This window comes from Poecile atricapillus, chromosome 7, assembly GCF_030490865.1.
Source record: "Poecile atricapillus isolate bPoeAtr1 chromosome 7, bPoeAtr1.hap1, whole genome shotgun sequence".
Lineage (NCBI taxonomy): Eukaryota > Metazoa > Chordata > Aves > Passeriformes > Paridae > Poecile > Poecile atricapillus.
Window position 1 is genome coordinate 8243238 of NC_081255.1, and position 17447 is coordinate 8260684.

Here is a 17447-nt window from a genome sequence, read left to right on the forward strand (position 1 = left end):
CACCATCCCCTGAGCCAAACTCCTCCTGCTCTGGAGTCAGGGGAGCTGCTGGGGGCTTAGCAGGGTTATTTTTGGTGCCTGCTCTCAGCTCTCAGCCAGAAACCTCAGCTCCAGCGCTGCTGCTTGGCGAGCTGGCCAAGCTGTGTGTCTGTGGGGAGAGGCAAACCCCGCAGGAGGGTTTTGGGGGAATGAGGGAGGCACTCCCAGGGCAGCAGCTGGGGCCAGCCCCGGCGACAGCAGCCAACAAAACAGCACAGGAGGCTGCTGGGGACACCTTCAGGGTTGTTTCCAGCCCTTCTGGAGGATGATGAACCCTTCAGGAAAGCTGCGACGTCGTGTCTGGCCTACCTCTGGCTGCCTATCCCCGCCACTTCCCAGCCAGCTGAGATGAGCTTTGTGCTCACAAAGATTCCTTCCAGACTGCTTAAAGCTCGAGTAGAGATCTAAACTGGGCAGGTTTGTGGTTTGAGGGGCTGTAAAACACTTGGGCACAGCTCTGGAGATGGGGAAGGCGCTGGGTGCCATCGATCTGCCCTCTTCTCGCCTCAGGCTCCAGGGATGGACGTCCCCATGGCCGAGGTTCCAGGCCGTGCTGCCGGCACAGGAAAACATTTCCACCTGTCCCAGAGGATGAACCAGTCCCTGAAGCTGAGCCAGGCCTTGCACGGCACCAGGAGCTTGGAGGAGGTCTCCTCCAGGCACTGGCAATTGCTTGCTGCTCGGGACCTCCGGAACGGGGGCTCCATCCAGGCGGAGCTGGAGCTGCTCCTGGGCAGTGATGGTAAGAGGAGGTTCCCAATTCCTGCCGTGGCTCACCTTGGCTGAAGCCAGTAAAGCATGTTTGATGCTCTGGTGGTGACCAGGGGCCCTAAACAGGCAATGGACATCATGGAGTGGGTTGGTACAGAGGGGCTGGGAGCCTTCATTTGTAACCAAAGCTTTGGAAGTGGCCTAAGAGCCAAATTCCCTCCTGCCAGTACCAGGGGCACCAAATGCCACATCCCTGCACTGGCCTGGATCAGATGAAGGCTGCAGCAAAGTGACTGAAGCCCAAAGCCAGCAGTGGCTCCTGCCACCCCACTTCCACATTTTGGCCTTCTCCTGAGGATGCTGGGACTGGCCATGCTGGTTTTACTGGTGCAACCCCTCAGCTTTGTTCTGTCATGCAATCTTTTGGGAATGACACCAATCTTCTTGGCACCTGTGGTACACTGAGGGTGACAGCAGTCATCTGTAGCACCCCTGTAGCTCAGTTTTACCCAAGAAATGCAGTGTCATGGATAGATCATGGAACAGGGCACACAAGGGGACAGGGAAGATAACAAAACCCAGCCCTCAGAGCCAGTGCTGATGGGCTGTCATAACCAGAGGTAATGGACGTGGGATCTGTCGCCTCTCCTCTTTCTCATGCAGAATTACAGAGGATTATGGCAGATGTGCAGGATGTGGGTAGCCCAAGCAAGGAAGAGGAGCTTCTGCAGCTCATGAGTACAGCATTTGGTGAGTCCAGGCTAGGCAGGCAAGAGGCAGGGTGGGCTCCCAAACATTTATCATCCTTGGGGGTGTTTCAGGGACTGGGCGAGCAGGAGGCATCATCTGATGGAATTTCTCCAGCAGGAAAGGACTTCCCAGCCACAACAGGCTGTGCTCTGGGGCATTAATGCAGCCAGGGAGGGTGGGAGTAGGGGATTTCTCTGAAGCAGACGCTGAGGAGGTCAAACCATGAGAGGTGAAGAGCTCCCGCAGTGTCTCCAGAGCCAGAATCACCAGAGACACCACATGGAGGCTCCAGGGAGCAGCTGTGTGCAGGCTCTGGCTGTCACCTGAGGAAGAGGCCAGCCCTGTTTCTGTCCCCACAGCTGTTGCATCCGAGAGGATTGCTAGAGAGAATGCTGCTGCTGCTGCAAGGAAGAAGGCGTCTAGAAAACGCAGGTCTGGCACCTCGCAGCACAGAGCTCCTTCCACTCTTTCAGATTTTTCCCAGTTTCCAAAATGCTCCCTGTTTGGTCATTTGGCCCTCTCAGGCATAGGTGGCCTGTGGGTCTAAACTTCAGAATTACCAGGGAAAGGAGGAAAATTAACACTCCCCACCCCCAGTTCAGATTTACTCTTCACACCTTGTGCACCTCTCGTGCACTTCATCCTCAGTCAACCCCCAGAATGCCACCTGGGCAGCTCTCAGGTGCCCAGAAAAATCACTTAAAATCACACTGTAGCTGTACTTAAATCTCTGGATTTACATCTCACCTCCTGGGAATGCTCCAGCCGTGAGTCCTTACAGCTTCACCCTGGGATATAAAGCAAATGGAAAAGTGATGGTGAGCAACTGAGCTGAGCTGATTTTCTCCAGTTATACAAATGCACCCTGCCCAACATCCATTCCACCCCAAGGGGCCAGACAGCATGGACTGCTGGAAATGCATTTTTCTATGACCCATCAGCCACTACATTGATATTCCATCCCTCACCCCAAACCTACCAAATCGCTTCTGGGCCTGCAGGCTGCTGGACTGGAAAATGAAACACTGCAGATAAGCAGGACAGATACTCCCAAGGTGACCACATGCAAGAAGAGAGCCCAGGGGAGGGGATCCAGTGCCCTCTACCATTGTCCAACCTCCTCCAGGAACAGAAATCCAGTGGGACCCCAACCCCAGGGCTGTCCCCTATCAGCTGCTCCCCACCTTAGCTCCCCTTCCATCAAACCAATGCTCTCCTCATGCCTCTGGCTGCCCTTGATGCCCTCTCTGCTCTCCCATCTGGCAGGTTTGAGGAGGATGATGAGGAGGATGAGGAAGAGGAGGAAGGCATCCATCAGCAGAAGAAGAAGAAGAAGAAAGAGCAGCAGACACAGAAGCAGAAACGGAAGCAGAAGGAGCAGCAGGAGGAGGAGGAGGATTTGTTTCCCTGGAGCAAAAAGCCCAAGTCTAGACGTCGCCAGCACGTGCAGGAAGAGGGAGCGGGACAGAGGATGGTGAGGAAAGATCCTGTGTGCTCGCAGGCTGAGGATGTTTGAGGGTGTTTGAGGATGCCAGGCAAGAAAGAGAGGAGGTGCTGTGAGACAAGGGATGTCACCTGAATGAGGTGAGGGGGTCAGACTGGGAGAGCTGCAGAAGGTCAGCAGTGAAAGGCTCCCTCCTACAGGCTCTGGAGTCCTGGTTGAGCGATTCTCACCATCCCCTGGGGCCACCAGGGAAACTGAGGAATACTGGAAAGCAAAGATGATGGCTGGGTCACAAATCCCACTGCCAAGGCTGCTCCAGCTCACGGTGGTGGGTCCAAACAGGAGGGCTCAGCCCCAGGGCTGCAGCTCCCTGGCTGATGCCACCTGAGCCGTGTCTCTGCAGGGATGGGCCTGGGATGCCATCCGGGAGCTTGTTGGGAGCTTCTGCAAGTTCCAGAGGGAGATGAAAAATCAAGAACGCCGTGCAGAATTTGAGGAGTTTCTCCGTCAGGAGCGAAGAAACGAGAGGGAAAGTATGTGCAGTGTCCTGCCACCCCTTCTCCTCCCTCCCCAGGACACTCCTGGGTTTAGGCAGAGAAGAAAATGGAGAAAACCTGTCCCTTACCTCCCACCACCATGACTTAGTGCCCCATGACTTAGTGACTTTATGCTGTTGCATCTCTGTCAAAAAATGTTGTATATGCATGTTTGCATCCCTGCCAAACAAAAAAAAATCCCAACCCAAAACAGGAAATGTTAAATGGAGCTAAGGTGAGACAGGCCAGAAAAATAAACAAAAGGAAATTGTTTTCTTGGCAACAGGGAGCTGACCTAGACAGAAAGTTTACACACAGGTGTGAGAGGAGGTTGGAAAAGCAGTTAGAAAAATAATCTACTAAACACACAGAAATCCTATTTAGATAGAGAGAATTTTGTATATGGGGGAAACAAGAGATTTCTTCCCTTTCATCCTCACTCATTATCTTGTTGTGGGCTCTGTCAGAGCCAGGCCAAGAGCTGGACACACCAGCAGGCTTTAGGAACAGCCCATTCCCTATGGAAACAGTGAACATAAACACTCTGTGGGTGCAAAGAGGAGGAGGGATGGAGGAGATCACCAAGCTAGAGGGGAGGGTGTCACCCACAGAGGTAGAAAGACCCTTAGCAAGTTGCATGAAGCAACAGGTGAGGAGCAAACCCAGTGCTGGGCAGCAGGACACAGCATCTCTTCCCCTGTCCCAGACTTGCCCATCAAGGAGAAGAAGAAGAGCAAAAGTCCCGCTAAGAGCTCCCGCTCCCGCAAGGGCAAAGCCCAGCCACAGAAGGTGACGCTGGTAAAACGCCGCATTTTGGACAAACAGCTCATCATCATCAGCTTCCTCGTCGATGACCTCCGCTTTTACCTGGAGATGGACAAGTAAGTTCTTCTACCACGTGTTCAGGTACCACTGCAGAATCCCAGAATGGTTTTGATGCCTGGAGAAGGCTGACCTCGGACAGAGGCTGGACAGAGTTAAGAATAAAGCAGGTATTTATTGAAAGGCCTTCAAGGACACACCTCGGGCCGTACAAGAGCCTGGCCAGGGCTACGCCCCAGATGGACCCAAAAATGGTCACAAAATGGATGATTGCTCATGAGGTCTAACATTTTTATAAGTTTTGGTCCATCTGCATATCAGGGTTAATTGTCCAATTACAGCTTCAGGTTATGAAGTCACATCCTTTTTGTTTTCTCTCTTCAGTCCAGCGATATTTCTGCTTTTGGGCCTGAAACTTGTAATGATTGTCCTTGGTACCAAGCTGGAAAAGGAATTATTTTGTCTACCTGCTCTGTGAAAAGAGCTCACTAACACTTAATATGAAGCTCAAAACTACACACCTAGGCAGCACAGAATATGAAAAGTATGAAAGCTAAAACTTAACGCATCATTTCCTGGGTTGGAAGGGACCAAGGTCATCTCATTCCAACTCCCTGCCATGGGCAGGGACATCTCAGGTTGCTCCATCCAATTGGGCACCTGCCTCCCTTGGCTCTGGCTCCAACCCATTTCTGATGGAGACCTCCAAAGCCTTAATTTCAGCCTGCAGTCATCCCCTGGCTCAGGGTTCCTGTTTGAAATCCTTTTGGTCTGGTAGTCCCAAGCAATCCAACATTTTTCCCACACCACTCTGGATGTCCCAGTTGTGGTGGCATTTTTCCCTTGACTTTGTCCATGCTCCCAACAAACCTGGAAGAACAATCCATGGCCAATGGGCACCAATCCTGCAGCCAACACCACCACAACAGGCAAATCCCCAGCTTTCAGTCCTCTTCTTTTCCCAAAAAGGGGGAACATCACCTGCCCCAGGTGAATCCTGTGACCACGAGGGTGGCAGAAGAGGGAGGTGGCCTTTCATACCTCCTGTGTCACTGTTCCACACCTTGAGGATTGCTTTTCCTGGCCAAGCAAATACCAAATTAAGCAAGAACACGGCTGTCTAACCTAGCACTTGTCTCAGAGCAAGACCCCACATGCCTTTGCAGGTTTTCCAGGTTGGCTGACTCCATAGGAGCTGTGGCACTCCACAAGATGCGGTCAGAAAGGCACGTCGCCTTTCTCAGAAAGAAACGTGAAATCATCAGCAGACTCTTCCTGAACTCTGATCTCCCCCCCAAGCTGCGGGTGAGACCCCAGGACCCACCCAGGAAGGCTGGAAGCTGCTGCCTGCTCAGCTGGGAACAGTGGTGGGGAAGGAGGAACAGGGAGGGGTCTGGAGCTGCTGGGGGGGCTTTGGGGTGTTCTCTTGAGCTTGGGGCTTCCACATGGGCTGGGAAGGATGGGAACCCCACCAGACCCTGATAAATTGAGAACAAGCATGTGGATAAGGGTGGGAGAGATGGGGATGAATCTCCAGCACTACCTGCTGGACAAATGCCAGGGCTGAAGCACCAGGATGGTGCTGCACACCACCAATGCAGTCCTTTCACTCTTCAGAGGCCAGTGTCACCATCATCCCCTCCCAACTGCACCCACCCCATCTCCTCCCAGTAGCTCTGCCATCTCCCCTTTGGAGGGCACTTCCCACAGAAATCCAGGTGGGATCCTGCCCTTGTGCCTGGGGCAAGCAGCCAGGATGGAATTTGGGGCTCTTCTTAGGGACTGCTGAGGTGGGGTCAGGGATAGAAACCTGGCCCCATCAGGATGGCTGCAAAGTGCTTTGGTATCTTCTGTTCCCAGGTCAACATCTCCGAGAAAGAGAGGGATTTAATCTGCCGTCCATCTTCCAAGAGGCCACTGACCCGGGCTATCTACCACAACGCCAAGGTCACCCTCTTCCCCATCCTGATGTACTTCTGGAGAAGGTACCTGTCCATCCCCTCTCTCCCAAGGTGGAGGAGGTTCTGGGGATGCCACCCTTTATCTCCAGCCACTTGTTCCTCTGCCATGCTGAAAACGCAGATGAGACACTCCCCTGGAGCTCAGCTGGAATTGTCTCCTTGGAACTTCGCTGTCTCCAGTGTTTCTCACGCAGGTTCTGCATCTGGAAGGTGATGAGGAGCTTTCGGGCCTACCAGGGGGACAAGAGCTCTGAGACCAATGAGGAGGATGGGAGCTTTCAGCTCACCAAGGGGGACAAGAGCTTTTTGGGCCACAAGGAAGAGAAGAGATCACAGGAGCCCAAGGGGGACAAGAGCTCCTGGGGTCAAAAGGAGGAGAGGAGATCTCAGGAGCCCAAGAGGGACAAGAGCTCCTGGGGCCAAAAGGAGGAGAGGAGATCTCAGGAGCCCAAGGGGGACAAGAGTTCCTGGAGCCACAAGGAGGAGAGGAGATCTCAGGAGCCCAAGGGGGACAAGAGCTCCTGGGGCCACAAGGAGGGCAGAGTTCCAGCCTTTTCACCTCCTGGAAAAACCCCCTCCAAAGTACCCAAGATCCCCGGTCCAAAGAAGCTGGTGGCCATTCCCTCTGCTACACGTTATGCTCCAGGTTTGTTCTTCCAGTGCAGAAACACCCAGAGCTGACATCTTTTAAGGTCCCCTGAAAAGACCCCCTCCTTCACACATCTGTGAGGGTGTATGTGGTGCGGGCCTGCTGGGAAAATGGAATGGAATGGGTTTTTTCCCCCTGTCAAAATTGGTCAAAACTCTCCAGTGGGATTTTAGAAATTTTCTTTGGTGAATAGGGAAGTGAGCACAGAGACTTCCTGAGCAAAGAGCTGTTGCATAATTCCTATTTATTTCAATAACCAAGTTAAAAATACTCAGGCACACCCCCTGAAACAGAAATAAAAACCCCCAATCTTTCTGGCTGCAAGTCAAATGGGAGCAGGAGAAGGAGAACAGCTGTGCAGCCAAACACCAGGCACGGTGGCATTCCATGGAGGGTGCTTTGAATATCTGGAATGGAGAATAATCCTCCATCAGGATTTGAGGTGACAACTCCAGGGAAAGAGGTGTTTTTTCTTCCTCATCCACTTGTTTAGTTGCAATACACTGAATAACTCTAACAGCTGAATAACTCTGAACATCACAAAGTGATGCTGAGCACTGTCAGTCTGCCTGACAGCCTGCTCCTTGGCTGAATATTCATTTGGAAATTGTCTAATTGATTTTTGATTAAAGGGGAAACCAAAATAGGCACGTACTAATCTTGCTTTGACGGATGAGTGGGCGTCAGCAAGCTGCTGTTCTGCTCCCTGTCATTTATCACTGTCAAGTTCTGGCTAAAAGGCAGCAGAGTTCGAGGATTTGGATGCCTCCAGGCAGGTCCTTGAGCTCCTGCTCCACAGCAGGGCTGAGGTGACAGAGCCCTGTGCTCCAGGAATGCCAAGCCATGTCCATAGCTCAAACCACCTCCCTGTTCCCATGGAAAACATCCAAGTCTCCAGCTTGGGTCTCCACCTTGTTACAGAGCCTCACTGCTCTTCCAGGACCTTCTCACACGTAATTGTTCTCATGCAAAAGTCGTGAAGAAAACCCAGGAAAACCTCATGTGTCACATCTGTTCCAAGCTAGCGATAAGCCAGAAGCCTTGTGTCACACCAGAGCTACTGGCTGTGTTATACAGGACAAGGAGAGTGTTTGCCAGGGCCTGCAGGGAGCAGAGAGAGTGACATTTAAACCAATCCAGATTAGAGCTAGGAAGTCGTTTTTTACACTAGAGGGTGGTAAAACACCAGTACACGTTGCCCAGAGAAGCTGGGCATCCAGACTATTTCCCATCCCTGGAAATATTCAGGATCAGGTTGGATGGGGCTCTGAGCAACCTGACCTAGCTGGGGGCTGCACTAGATGACATTGAAAGGTCCCTTCCAACACAAATTATTCTGTGTTTAAATCAGTGCAAACTGCTGCAAGGGTTGGCACGGTCCCAAGCAGCACAGCCGTGTTTAACTGCAGCCACAGAGTCTGGGAGTGCTCTGGATGTGTAGAAAAGGCTGTGATCTCTCCAGAATTGGCTTTAATTCCACAGGGACTGTCCCTGGGACAACAGTCCCCAAGCCAAGAGATGCTCCTTGCTGCATCTCACAGGGATGAGTAACAGGAGCCAGGCAGAAAAATAAAATCCCTCAGCTTGCCTGGCATGTGGGGGACAAGATGTGTGGTCCAAAATAGCTGCTCTTTCTGGCTGTGCTGATGTCCACACCAGCTCCCAAGACACTTTTCTGCACCTTATGCTTTCACCAAAGACCTTTCTCTATGGGTCTTGCTTTTCTAACCTTTAGGTAAAAATGTGCTTTTGAGCTGGGGGGGGTGAAAAAAAAAAAAAAATTGGTTTTGTTGCCTTTTAAAAAGCACCAGAATTGCTGGGGGAAACACCTGAAATCACAAAGAAAACCTCCTCTCCCCCACGCTGTGCTCTTGCCTTGTTTTGAGGGATGTGCAGGCGCGGTGTGAGCAGGGCTGGGTGGTGGCAGGCAGGGACCCATCTGCCATCACCAGGCATCACTGTGGCTGCACTGCCCGGCCCCAGGGCACGGCCACCAGCACTGGGGACTGTGGTGTACCAGCACCAACATGGGAAAGTGCTGCCCAGGCAGGCACAAAGCCTGGCACACCTCCCCATCTCCCATTTCTGCCCCCCAGCCTTGCCGCAGAGCCAGGGCGGGTGGGACATGGCACTCCCATCCTGCAGCCCCCAAACTGTTCTGTCATCAAGGACACCTCAAGGTCTTGCTCAGCCGTCCTTCCTTGTGCTCTGGGCAAGACTCAAATGATTGAGGGTCCTGCTGTCCTCCTTCATTTGCCATCAGAGCTCTCCATGTCCTTTCCCTCACCAGGTAGAAGGGCTGTCCTCATCTTCACGCTGTCAGGCGGCCTCGAGCTCCTGCTGCCACGGCCTGAGATGAAAAAGGAGCCTTCAGAGGAGGAAAAAGGTGAGCCAGCACTGAAAGGGGCCCTCCTGCTCCTGAGGGCTGCAGGGATGGGAGCTGCAGGAGGATGGAGGGCTCCCTGCAGCAGCCCATGGTGGAGGTTTGTGCTGTTGTTGCCCTCAGATGCAGGTCCCAGCGAGGAGAAGAGGCCCTCGCTCAGCGAGTCTGCCCCACAGGGCGGGTAGGTGCTCCCAGAGGTGTTCCCCTCCTCCAAACCCCACAGCACAGGCTGTGGCTCCCCTAAAATCCCAAGGGTTTGTGCAGGATGCTGGTCAGCCCCATCAGCTCCAGTAAGAGTCACAGAAAACTCCCAGCTGCTGCATGTCTCCATGCCCAGAACTCTTGCCTGGGAACATCCCTGACCCCTCTCCATGCCCAGAACTCCTTGGGAGCATCCCTGTTCCCTCTCCATGCCCAGAACTCCTCCCTGAGAACATCCCTGACCCCTCTCCATGCCCAGAACTCCTCCCTGGGAACATCCCTGATCCCTCTCCATGCCCAGAACTCCTCCCTGGGAACATCCCTGATCCCTCTCCATGCCCAGAACTCCTCCCTGGGAACATCCCTGATCCCTCTCCATGCCCAGAACTCCTTGGGAGCACCCTAACCTTGCCTTCAGCAACAGCAGCCACTGATGCAGCATCTCTCCCTTCCCTGCAGGAACGAAGAGAAGCTCAGCCCTCCCAAAACAGCACCCACACAGGTGGGATCTGAGGAAGCTGAGCAGCCTGGACACAGGGAATCATCTGAAGTTTGTCAGCAATAAGACCTAAAAATAAAAGCAACTCACAGCATCCTCCAGCTTACCTGGTGGCAGCACATAACAGATCACAGCTCTGCAGGGATTTGCTGTGACATGTATTTCCAGCTGAAACACCACACAAATCTCCCTCCTCACATGAATCTGCAGAATGTACCTCAGCTCCTCACCTTTCCACACAAATTAAACACTTCCTGTGGCTGAGAGAGCCCATTTGGTTCCCTCACTCAGCTGGCTGCTGAGAAAATGCCTGTTTTGACAAAGCCTTTCTGATTTTCCCACAAAAATCAGCTCATGCCTTGCTGGGGCTTCAGCATGCTTCTTTTTTGGGTGAAGTTTTGGTGTTTTGTTGGGGTTTTTTTTAAGCCAATGTGTGTTTACAAAACATTAACCAAATCATAGCAAGGGCCTTAATTTTGCCCAGGTGAAACTGGGTCAAAGTGACTTTGCCAAGTGACCAGGAAGCTGCAGAAATCACAAATATTCTTTGGACCTCGTGAAGAAAAAATCCACAACTTTTATGTGTTTGTCAGAGGCAAGCTCTCAGCTTTGTCATTTTGAGCTGTTTTTAATCCCAGATCCTAAAAGAATGCATCCTGGGAATAACACCAGCTACATTTTAAGGCATATTTCCTATTTATCAGTTATGATTATCAACACTTTGCCTCTGGAGGATCAAAAATACCCAAACCCAAGAACATTTCTTTAACTGAAGGGCTTGGGAAGCTGAAATGAAATGTGACCAACTCTCAGAGCTGCTTTTATGCTGGAAGTTTATTTTGCCCCAAAAGCTTTCAGCCCTGAAATCTTGCTGTGTTTTTGTCAGCTTTTCACTAACACTCCTGAACCCACCTGAGCCCAGGCTCTCTAAGGCCTCACAGATGTGCCTGAAGCTCAGCACAGCGAAACCACAGCTAAGTAAAGCCTTCACTGCACTGCTCCTGTGGGCTGCTCTGTGGGTTTGTTTCTCAGAGCAGCAGATGAGCCTCGGTGAGCTGGGAGCATCCCTGTGCACACAAGCGCATCCTCAGCGTGCGAGAGCCAGGACAGGGAGCACCTGATCCCATCGCACTGGGCTGGGCCAGCTGGCCTGGGGGGTCCCAGCAGAGGAAAAAGCAGAGGCACAGCGAATGCAGGCAGGACAGAAGGGCAGTGAAGCGTGTGGGGCCAAATCGCGCCTTTGGGCATCGTCGGTGGGCTGCAAACCCCGCTGAGGTAAAGGCAGGCAGCGCCTCCCAGCTGGGCACCCATCCTGGGACATCCCATTTTGTCACTCATTTTGGCAGCTGGTTCTGCCCCCAGCTCCCCAGGACACCTCCAGCCCTGGGCTGTGCCCCAGGCACTGCCACAGCACCCAGCTGCAGCACTGGCCACCAGTTTGGCATCCTCCTGGGAGAAGCAGCCTGGTGTTTTCCCCAGCCTTGCTCCCAAGTCCTGCATTCCTTCCTCCCATGGCCTGATGCTCCAGGAGCAATCTGGATGCACGGATCAGGTTTCTCCTCTGACAGCAGCAGCCTGCTGGTGCTTCTGGCTTCTCTGACAGCAGCACAGAGCCCAGGAGCTGTCCTGGAAATTCTGGCCAGCAGCCAGATTGCCCCAGAGAGATAAGCCACAGCCTCCCTGGGTTTAATCATTGCTCTGTTTTGGGCACACCTTTGGGGTCCCAGCCCTTCAGTGAAACAGCAGAGTGATGGGAGAAGTTGCAAAGGTCACAGAAAGTCGGGAATGTAGCATTTTACAGGAGGCTGGAGGAGCCCAGCCTCACTTCTCTTCGTGCCAGAGCAGAAATGCTGCTGTTGCACCCCACAGCCCCCTGTTCTCCGCACTGCTGAGACCTGAGCACTCATCTCTGGGTGTCCTTCTGCCTTCTGGGCATGAGGAAGACACAGTGAGCAAGAAAAAAATAAAAATAAAAAGAGAGCAGGGGGGAAAGGTGAAAAACCCAAAAACATTGGTGTAAGAGGAGTCAGCGTTCTCCTGGTTGCATTTTGTCATCAACAGTTGCTTAGTCAAACCTCCATAATGTATTTAAAAGGCTCTCAGGTCTTTCAGAAGGACCTTTGCTCCAAGACAGGACCACTGATGCAGGTCCTGATGCTGCAGAACCTCTCCTCCTGTGCAGAGGGGATGTGGGAACCTCATTCCTAAAGAAGTGTAGAGTCAATTTTCTAGTCAAGTTTATTTCAAGTTTGTATCTCCATGGAGTCATTGAAAGAATAAAAATCCCAGTTTGGAAAAAAAAACACCAAAAACCAAACCCACAAAAAACCAACCTTTTCAACAGCTGAAACATTTCAACTTTTCCATGACAATGTCTAATCACAGTGCAAATCAGAGCCTCCAAAACTCGTGGTTGTTACACCAAACTCCTTGGAATCTTTCCTAATTTAAATCCTCCATACTCTGTCCCTGTGTGTGCTTTATCCCATCTCCTTACCCACATCTTCAGCTCTTTTGCAGGTGAATAAATAAGAAATAAAAGGAGTGATGGTGGGGCCAGACACGGGACAGGAGGTGGTGACATCCTACAGAGAAGGGTCCTGGAAGTCTGCAAAGTGACTGCGCAGGCGGGTCTGACGTAAACTGTTGTACACATAGATGGTGAGCTTTGGAAAAACCGCCAGGAAATACTCAGCATAGTCTCCTATTTTGTTGCTGATCCTGAAAGAGAACAAAAGCAAACAGGATTTTTAAAGCTTGTCCAAGGGGGTCAATATTTTAGGATGCCCTTGCAGAGGGAAAGCCTTTCCAGAGGCTTTCTGATAACACGGGGAGGTTTCCTAGAAACCCCAGAGCTGCAACTTTTCTACTCCTCAATCCTTTTTTTTCTTTCTCTTTTTTTCTTTTTTTTTTTTTTGTTTTTTTGCTATTCCTTTAATTTTGGACAGCTCTCTCAGGCACATGGTGGGGATTCTTGGACTTGGTGATCCTTGTGTGTCCTCTTCAGCTCAGGATATTCTCTGATTCTATGCACCCATGTAAAGAACAAGGATGAGAACACGTACCCTTCATCTTTGTGTTCATCCATGTTTCTCATGAGCCTCAGGAGCTGGATGACATCATTTCCGTATTGGGTAGGTTTTGCATTCCTAGGGTTTTCCATGATATATAAAACATCTTTGTCGATCTGAAAGAAAACACACAGATTATTCCCTGCCTTTCACACCCCACAAAAACCAATAGACTTTGAAGTTTTGCCAGACAATTTGAGAATGACCAACCCATTTAATCACCCCAGTTAGCAGATCTCCCTTTAGCATCAACATCTTCTGACTACATGCCTTCGATGAAATTGTATTTCCCAGTTGTCTGTATTTTGTGTGGGGCTACTTTTTCCAGTTCCATTTTTAAACAGAGCCCGTGAAACACTTGGAAAATCTTCTGCCTGAATCAAACCTGACACCAAGCCTAGCTCAAACCTGACACCAATCCAAATTGAAGAGGATTACCATTTTGGTCCACTCTGGATAAGGAGAAGTTTTCTCAGTGACAGCTTGAAAAATCCTTTTTTGCTTTCTGTAATCTTTGATTTTATTCCATATAGTCTTCAGGAAGCTGAACCTGCTGTGGGATGAGAAGCTTCATTAGCTGCAGTGGGACATCACTTCTCACTGACCCACACCAAAATTCCACCTCCTCTGTACTCTCAGGATTTACTTCTGATTGCTCCAGAAATAGGGATGTTTGCTCAACCCTTCCAAGCCTCGTTCATCACCAGAAGACAAGCTTTGCACGAGGTCCAGAGCCTCCGCGTAATCTGGGGAATTGGGATCCAAATCCTCCATTCCAACTTGCTGGAGAGGTTTCCTGCCTGATGTTAAAATGTACAGCACGAGCCTGCCCAGGGCCTGCAAAAGAGACATCACTGCTCCAGTGCTGCAGGCACACAACGGGAGAGGATTCCTACCCCCAAACCCTGCAGCTGCCCAGAAGTGTAAAACACACACCCAACACAAACCTCGACCCTGTGTGCACGAGGACAGACGAGATGGGCGTCCAAATCAACATCTGCCACTACAGGGGCTTTTCCACGAATCAAGGCGTTTTGTGGGATGCAAAAACACCTTTCCCTAGGACCCACAGCTGCAGAGCACCCAAAATTTCAAACCACGGGTTGGTTCACAGAGAACTTGCCTTTAAATCTGACTTTACAAGCTCTTCTTGGCCTTCAATCGACCTTATTTTATTACCAAAGTCTGCCAAGTAAATTTTGCCGGCTAAATCTGAGGAAATAAGAGAAATTGTTAATAAATAAAGGTGGCAAAGATCCATCGCTGACTCCTGGATGGCCCCTTCTTTAAAAAACAGTTCTCTGAAGGCATCTGTGATGGGTTGATCTGCCTGCAGAGCCCTGGAGAGGGGGGCAGACCTAATGAGATGTGCAAAGCTGTTCTCTCTGTGAAAGTATCCGTACTCATTTAAAGAGAAGATCTAAAGCCACCCCATTCAGCACAATGACATCTCCATTTTTACAGACAGCTGTGAGGCACCTTCTCCCCTAAGCTAAAATGAAAACATAAAGAAAGCAAAACATAACCTATTACGAAGTTCCCAGGCTGTAGATCCTGGTGAGCAAATCTGAGGGAGTGCAGCTCTCTCAGTGCCTGGAAGATCATCTTCAGAGCAGCTTTGTAATCCTTTTGGCCTTCAGGCTCCTGCAGGTGTTCCTGGAGGTTTTTCTCCCAGAGTGGGAAGCACAAGTACATGCAATCTTTTTCTTTCTCAGACTGGAAGAGCTTCAGTAGATGTTCGCAGTGAGAACATTTTTCAAAGAACTCTTTCTCTTTGTCACCCTCTGTGCTGTGGGTTATTCTCACTGCTACCTCTGTCCCTCCGTGGAGCCCGAGGTAGATGCCATCCTGAATTTTCTGCTGGTCGTATGGAAACATCTTCAGTTTGCCAATCATGGGGCGATGCATTTGATGAAGATTTTTCAGCTGGGCCCTCCAGCGTTTGCTGTTTGGCTCCCACGCCCTGGGGGTTTCTGGAACAAACCTGGCCTTGTACTCACGAAGAAGGTTTTCCATGCTTTGAGAACGATTTTCCATTGCAATTGCAATCGGGTTCCCAAGATCAGTCCTCGCTCCCTTTTCACACAGCAGCTTTGCTATTTTGTGATCACCTTTCTCCACAGCCACCATCAGGGCTGTGTTGCCCTTCTCATCCATGTCATCAATGTCTATCTCGCCCTTCTCCAGCAAAGCTGTCACCAGCTCCGGGCTCTCCATTTCAACAGCCAGGATGAGGGCGGTTTTCCCACACTCATCTTTGCTCTTCACATCCACACCGTGCTCCAGCAGGAAATGAACTATGGGCACAACTGACTCGTACCTTTTTCTGCCCAAATCCTTCTTTAGGGCGTGGATCAAGGCGTTCCTGCCTCTGTTGTCACGGATGTTCACATCAGCCCTCATCTCCTGGACCAGGATTTTCACAATGGAGAAGCGGCGCTCCTTGCAAGCGTCCATCAGCGCCGTGGCACCTCCTTTGCGCAGCTTGGCTTTCTCCTCACTGGTCACCCTCCTCAAATTCACCTCTGCTCCTTTGCTGTACAGGAACCTCAAGGCTTCCTCCCTCCCGTGCCACACAGCCTCCATGAAAGCTGTGAAGCCATTGATGTCCTGGTCGTTAATGTCTGAGCCGCGCTCCAGGAGGAGCTTCAGGATCTCCACGTTCCCTGCTACCCCTGCCACAGTAAATGCAGTGCCACCATTGTCCTTCCTGGCGTGCAGAGAAGCTCCCCTGTCCAGCAGAAGCCGGACCAGATCCTCCTCACCGATTTGCACTGCGGTCTGCAGGGGTGTCCAGCCACTGTCTGCCTTGGAATTCACATCTGCCCCTTGCTCCAGCAGCTCCAGCACAGCCTCTTTATCCCTGTTCCTCAGAGCAAGATTCAGCTCAGAGTTAAGGACTTCTGCTGCCTTCGTGCTGGCAGGGGTGGAGCTGTTCTTCTGGTTGGGAGCTGGGTGCTCCATGGTGATCAGAGGGAGGCTCTGGGTTCACCACAGAAGGATGGGAGAGGTGCAGTGCACAGTGCCTTCCTTGTGGGGGATGTGCCAGGCATGGCTGATGAAACCCATTAGGTGCAGTGTCAAGGGCTCTGTGGTCTTCACCTGATTAATGAACAGAAAATGCTGTTTGATTAGCCTGGAGTAACCTCACCTCACCATGTCCTGTGTGAGGGGCAGCTGGGGACAGCAATGCCAGTGCCAGCCAGGAGAGCCAAGGCGTGGAGAGAAGCCCAGCTCTAGCACCCATGGACTCCTTGTTTCCTTGCCTGGCCCCAGCCCCTCTCACAGCCCAGGGAGGTGTCCCTGCTGCTTTTGCTGCAAATGTCATCTCAGCCTTGTCACAGGTACCTGATAAGCCATTCCCCAGCCATGGTGTCAGAGATGGGCGTTCCCCTTCAGCTTCGGGTGGCAACAAGTCCTGACTGCCCCTGGTCCAACGCCTGGAGCGAGACAGAAAGCCAACCTCAATCCCTCCTGCTTCTACAGGCCATGAGGAGACCATTAGGAAGCCTCTCCTAAGCTTTACACCACGTTAGGAGATGGATCAGGTACAAATTAATTTACCTTTATCTAGCTGGTATCTAGAAAAAGTGAGGCTCCAGTACCTGTTTTCTGATCAGCACCTTCAGGAGTTACTGCCTGACAAGCTGAACTGGAAATAAATTACCCAAGCAAATCATGAAAGGGATAGAGAAGTCTTAAGGTATAAAAGCAAAGTATAAATTTACATGAATTTACCCTCAGAAAAGCCAGAGATTGTGTTTTGGATGGTTTATTTCCCTGCCCAGCAGGAAACAAACAGAGTATTTAATTGATTCAGATGCATTTCATTTCCTTGTATTAATTTCTACACTTTTTGCCACACAGAAAAATATATATATAGATATATAAATCTTTACTTTCCTGGTCAGAAAAGCAGCACAGCATCCCCTGGGCACATTGGGGCTTAAGTTCCTTGCTGTTGTCAAGATGGGGAGGGGGAAGAGAGGGGCTGAGCACCTTCCTCTTCCTCCTCCCAGCAGCAGAGACAGGAGATCTGCCCTCCAGGAAGTGTTTTAATATTTCCATCCCCGCCCCTCTGACTTTTGTCCCCATGAGTCACCCAGCTCCACCTTCTGCCACCCACAACAACACGGCCGGCAAGGCGTCCCCAAATATGTGCTGGTCCCTGGCAGGAGGGAAGGTTTTATCCATTTCCAGGAGGATGCTGGGGTTCTGGAGGAGGTGCTTGGTGGCCTTTTTATCAGCAGGCAGCAGAGAAGTCATGAGCAAAGCACTCTCCCCATCTCTTTAGAAACATCTGCTCAGCAGTGGTTCAGGAGCTGAAGTCGTGGGGGCATTGAACGCATCAGGGGTGTGCCTTGGGGGACATTTGGGGTTT

The 17447-nt window shown here is 51.2% G+C and overlaps 2 protein-coding genes across 6 annotated transcripts in view; one reads left to right on the plus strand and one right to left on the minus strand.

Moving 5' to 3' along the window:
• The window catches only part of RGSL1 (regulator of G protein signaling like 1), a 17566-nt gene extending 5640 nt beyond the window's left edge, over nt 1–11926 (plus strand). The window contains exons 9-19 of the mRNA XM_058842828.1: nt 550–781; nt 1414–1500; nt 1860–1932; nt 2767–2974; nt 3348–3477; nt 4187–4361; nt 5469–5607; nt 6163–6287; nt 6458–6909; nt 9203–9298; nt 9419–11926. Coding sequence (XP_058698811.1) covers nt 550–781; nt 1414–1500; nt 1860–1932; nt 2767–2974; nt 3348–3477; nt 4187–4361; nt 5469–5607; nt 6163–6287; nt 6458–6909; nt 9203–9298; nt 9419–9480 — 1779 coding nt within the window. The 3' untranslated portion in view covers nt 9481–11926. The remainder of the gene's footprint in view (nt 1–549; nt 782–1413; nt 1501–1859; nt 1933–2766; nt 2975–3347; nt 3478–4186; nt 4362–5468; nt 5608–6162; nt 6288–6457; nt 6910–9202; nt 9299–9418) is intronic.
• A 173-nt stretch (nt 11927–12099) lies between these two features.
• Nucleotides 12100–17115, minus strand: RNASEL (ribonuclease L). 5 transcript variants are annotated; one of them, XM_058843287.1, is made up of 8 exons: nt 16966–17115; nt 16415–16506; nt 14593–16168; nt 14190–14278; nt 13713–13903; nt 13505–13634; nt 13061–13182; nt 12100–12716 (listed from the first exon to the last, which is right to left on the minus strand). In XM_058843287.1, the coding sequence occupies exons 3-8, from the start codon at nt 16028–16030 to the stop codon at nt 12581–12583; spliced, it is 2106 nt and encodes a 701-aa protein (XP_058699270.1). In that variant the 5' UTR covers nt 16031–16168; nt 16415–16506; nt 16966–17115; the 3' UTR covers nt 12100–12580. The 5 variants fall into 5 exon arrangements, with proteins under 5 accessions (XP_058699270.1, XP_058699269.1, XP_058699268.1 ...); XM_058843286.1 differs by having other exon boundaries at nt 16415–16718; XM_058843285.1 differs by having other exon boundaries at nt 16631–17115.
• Nucleotides 17116–17447: the final 332 nt, after the last annotated feature.

Bases quoted from the DNA above. Each gene is read 5' to 3' on its own strand.
- RNASEL (XM_058843287.1), bottom strand. From the start codon at position 16,030: ATGGAGCACCCAGCTCCCAACCAGAAGAACAGCTCCACCCCTGCCAGC. The intron at 13,635-13,712 runs GTAAATCCTGAG...CAGCTAATGAAG, and splicing joins TATTTCTGGAGCAATCAGAA to CTTCTCATCCCACAGCAGGT. The intron at 12,717-13,060 runs GTACGTGTTCTC...GTTCTCTTTCAG, and splicing joins GATGAACACAAAGATGAAGG to GATCAGCAACAAAATAGGAG.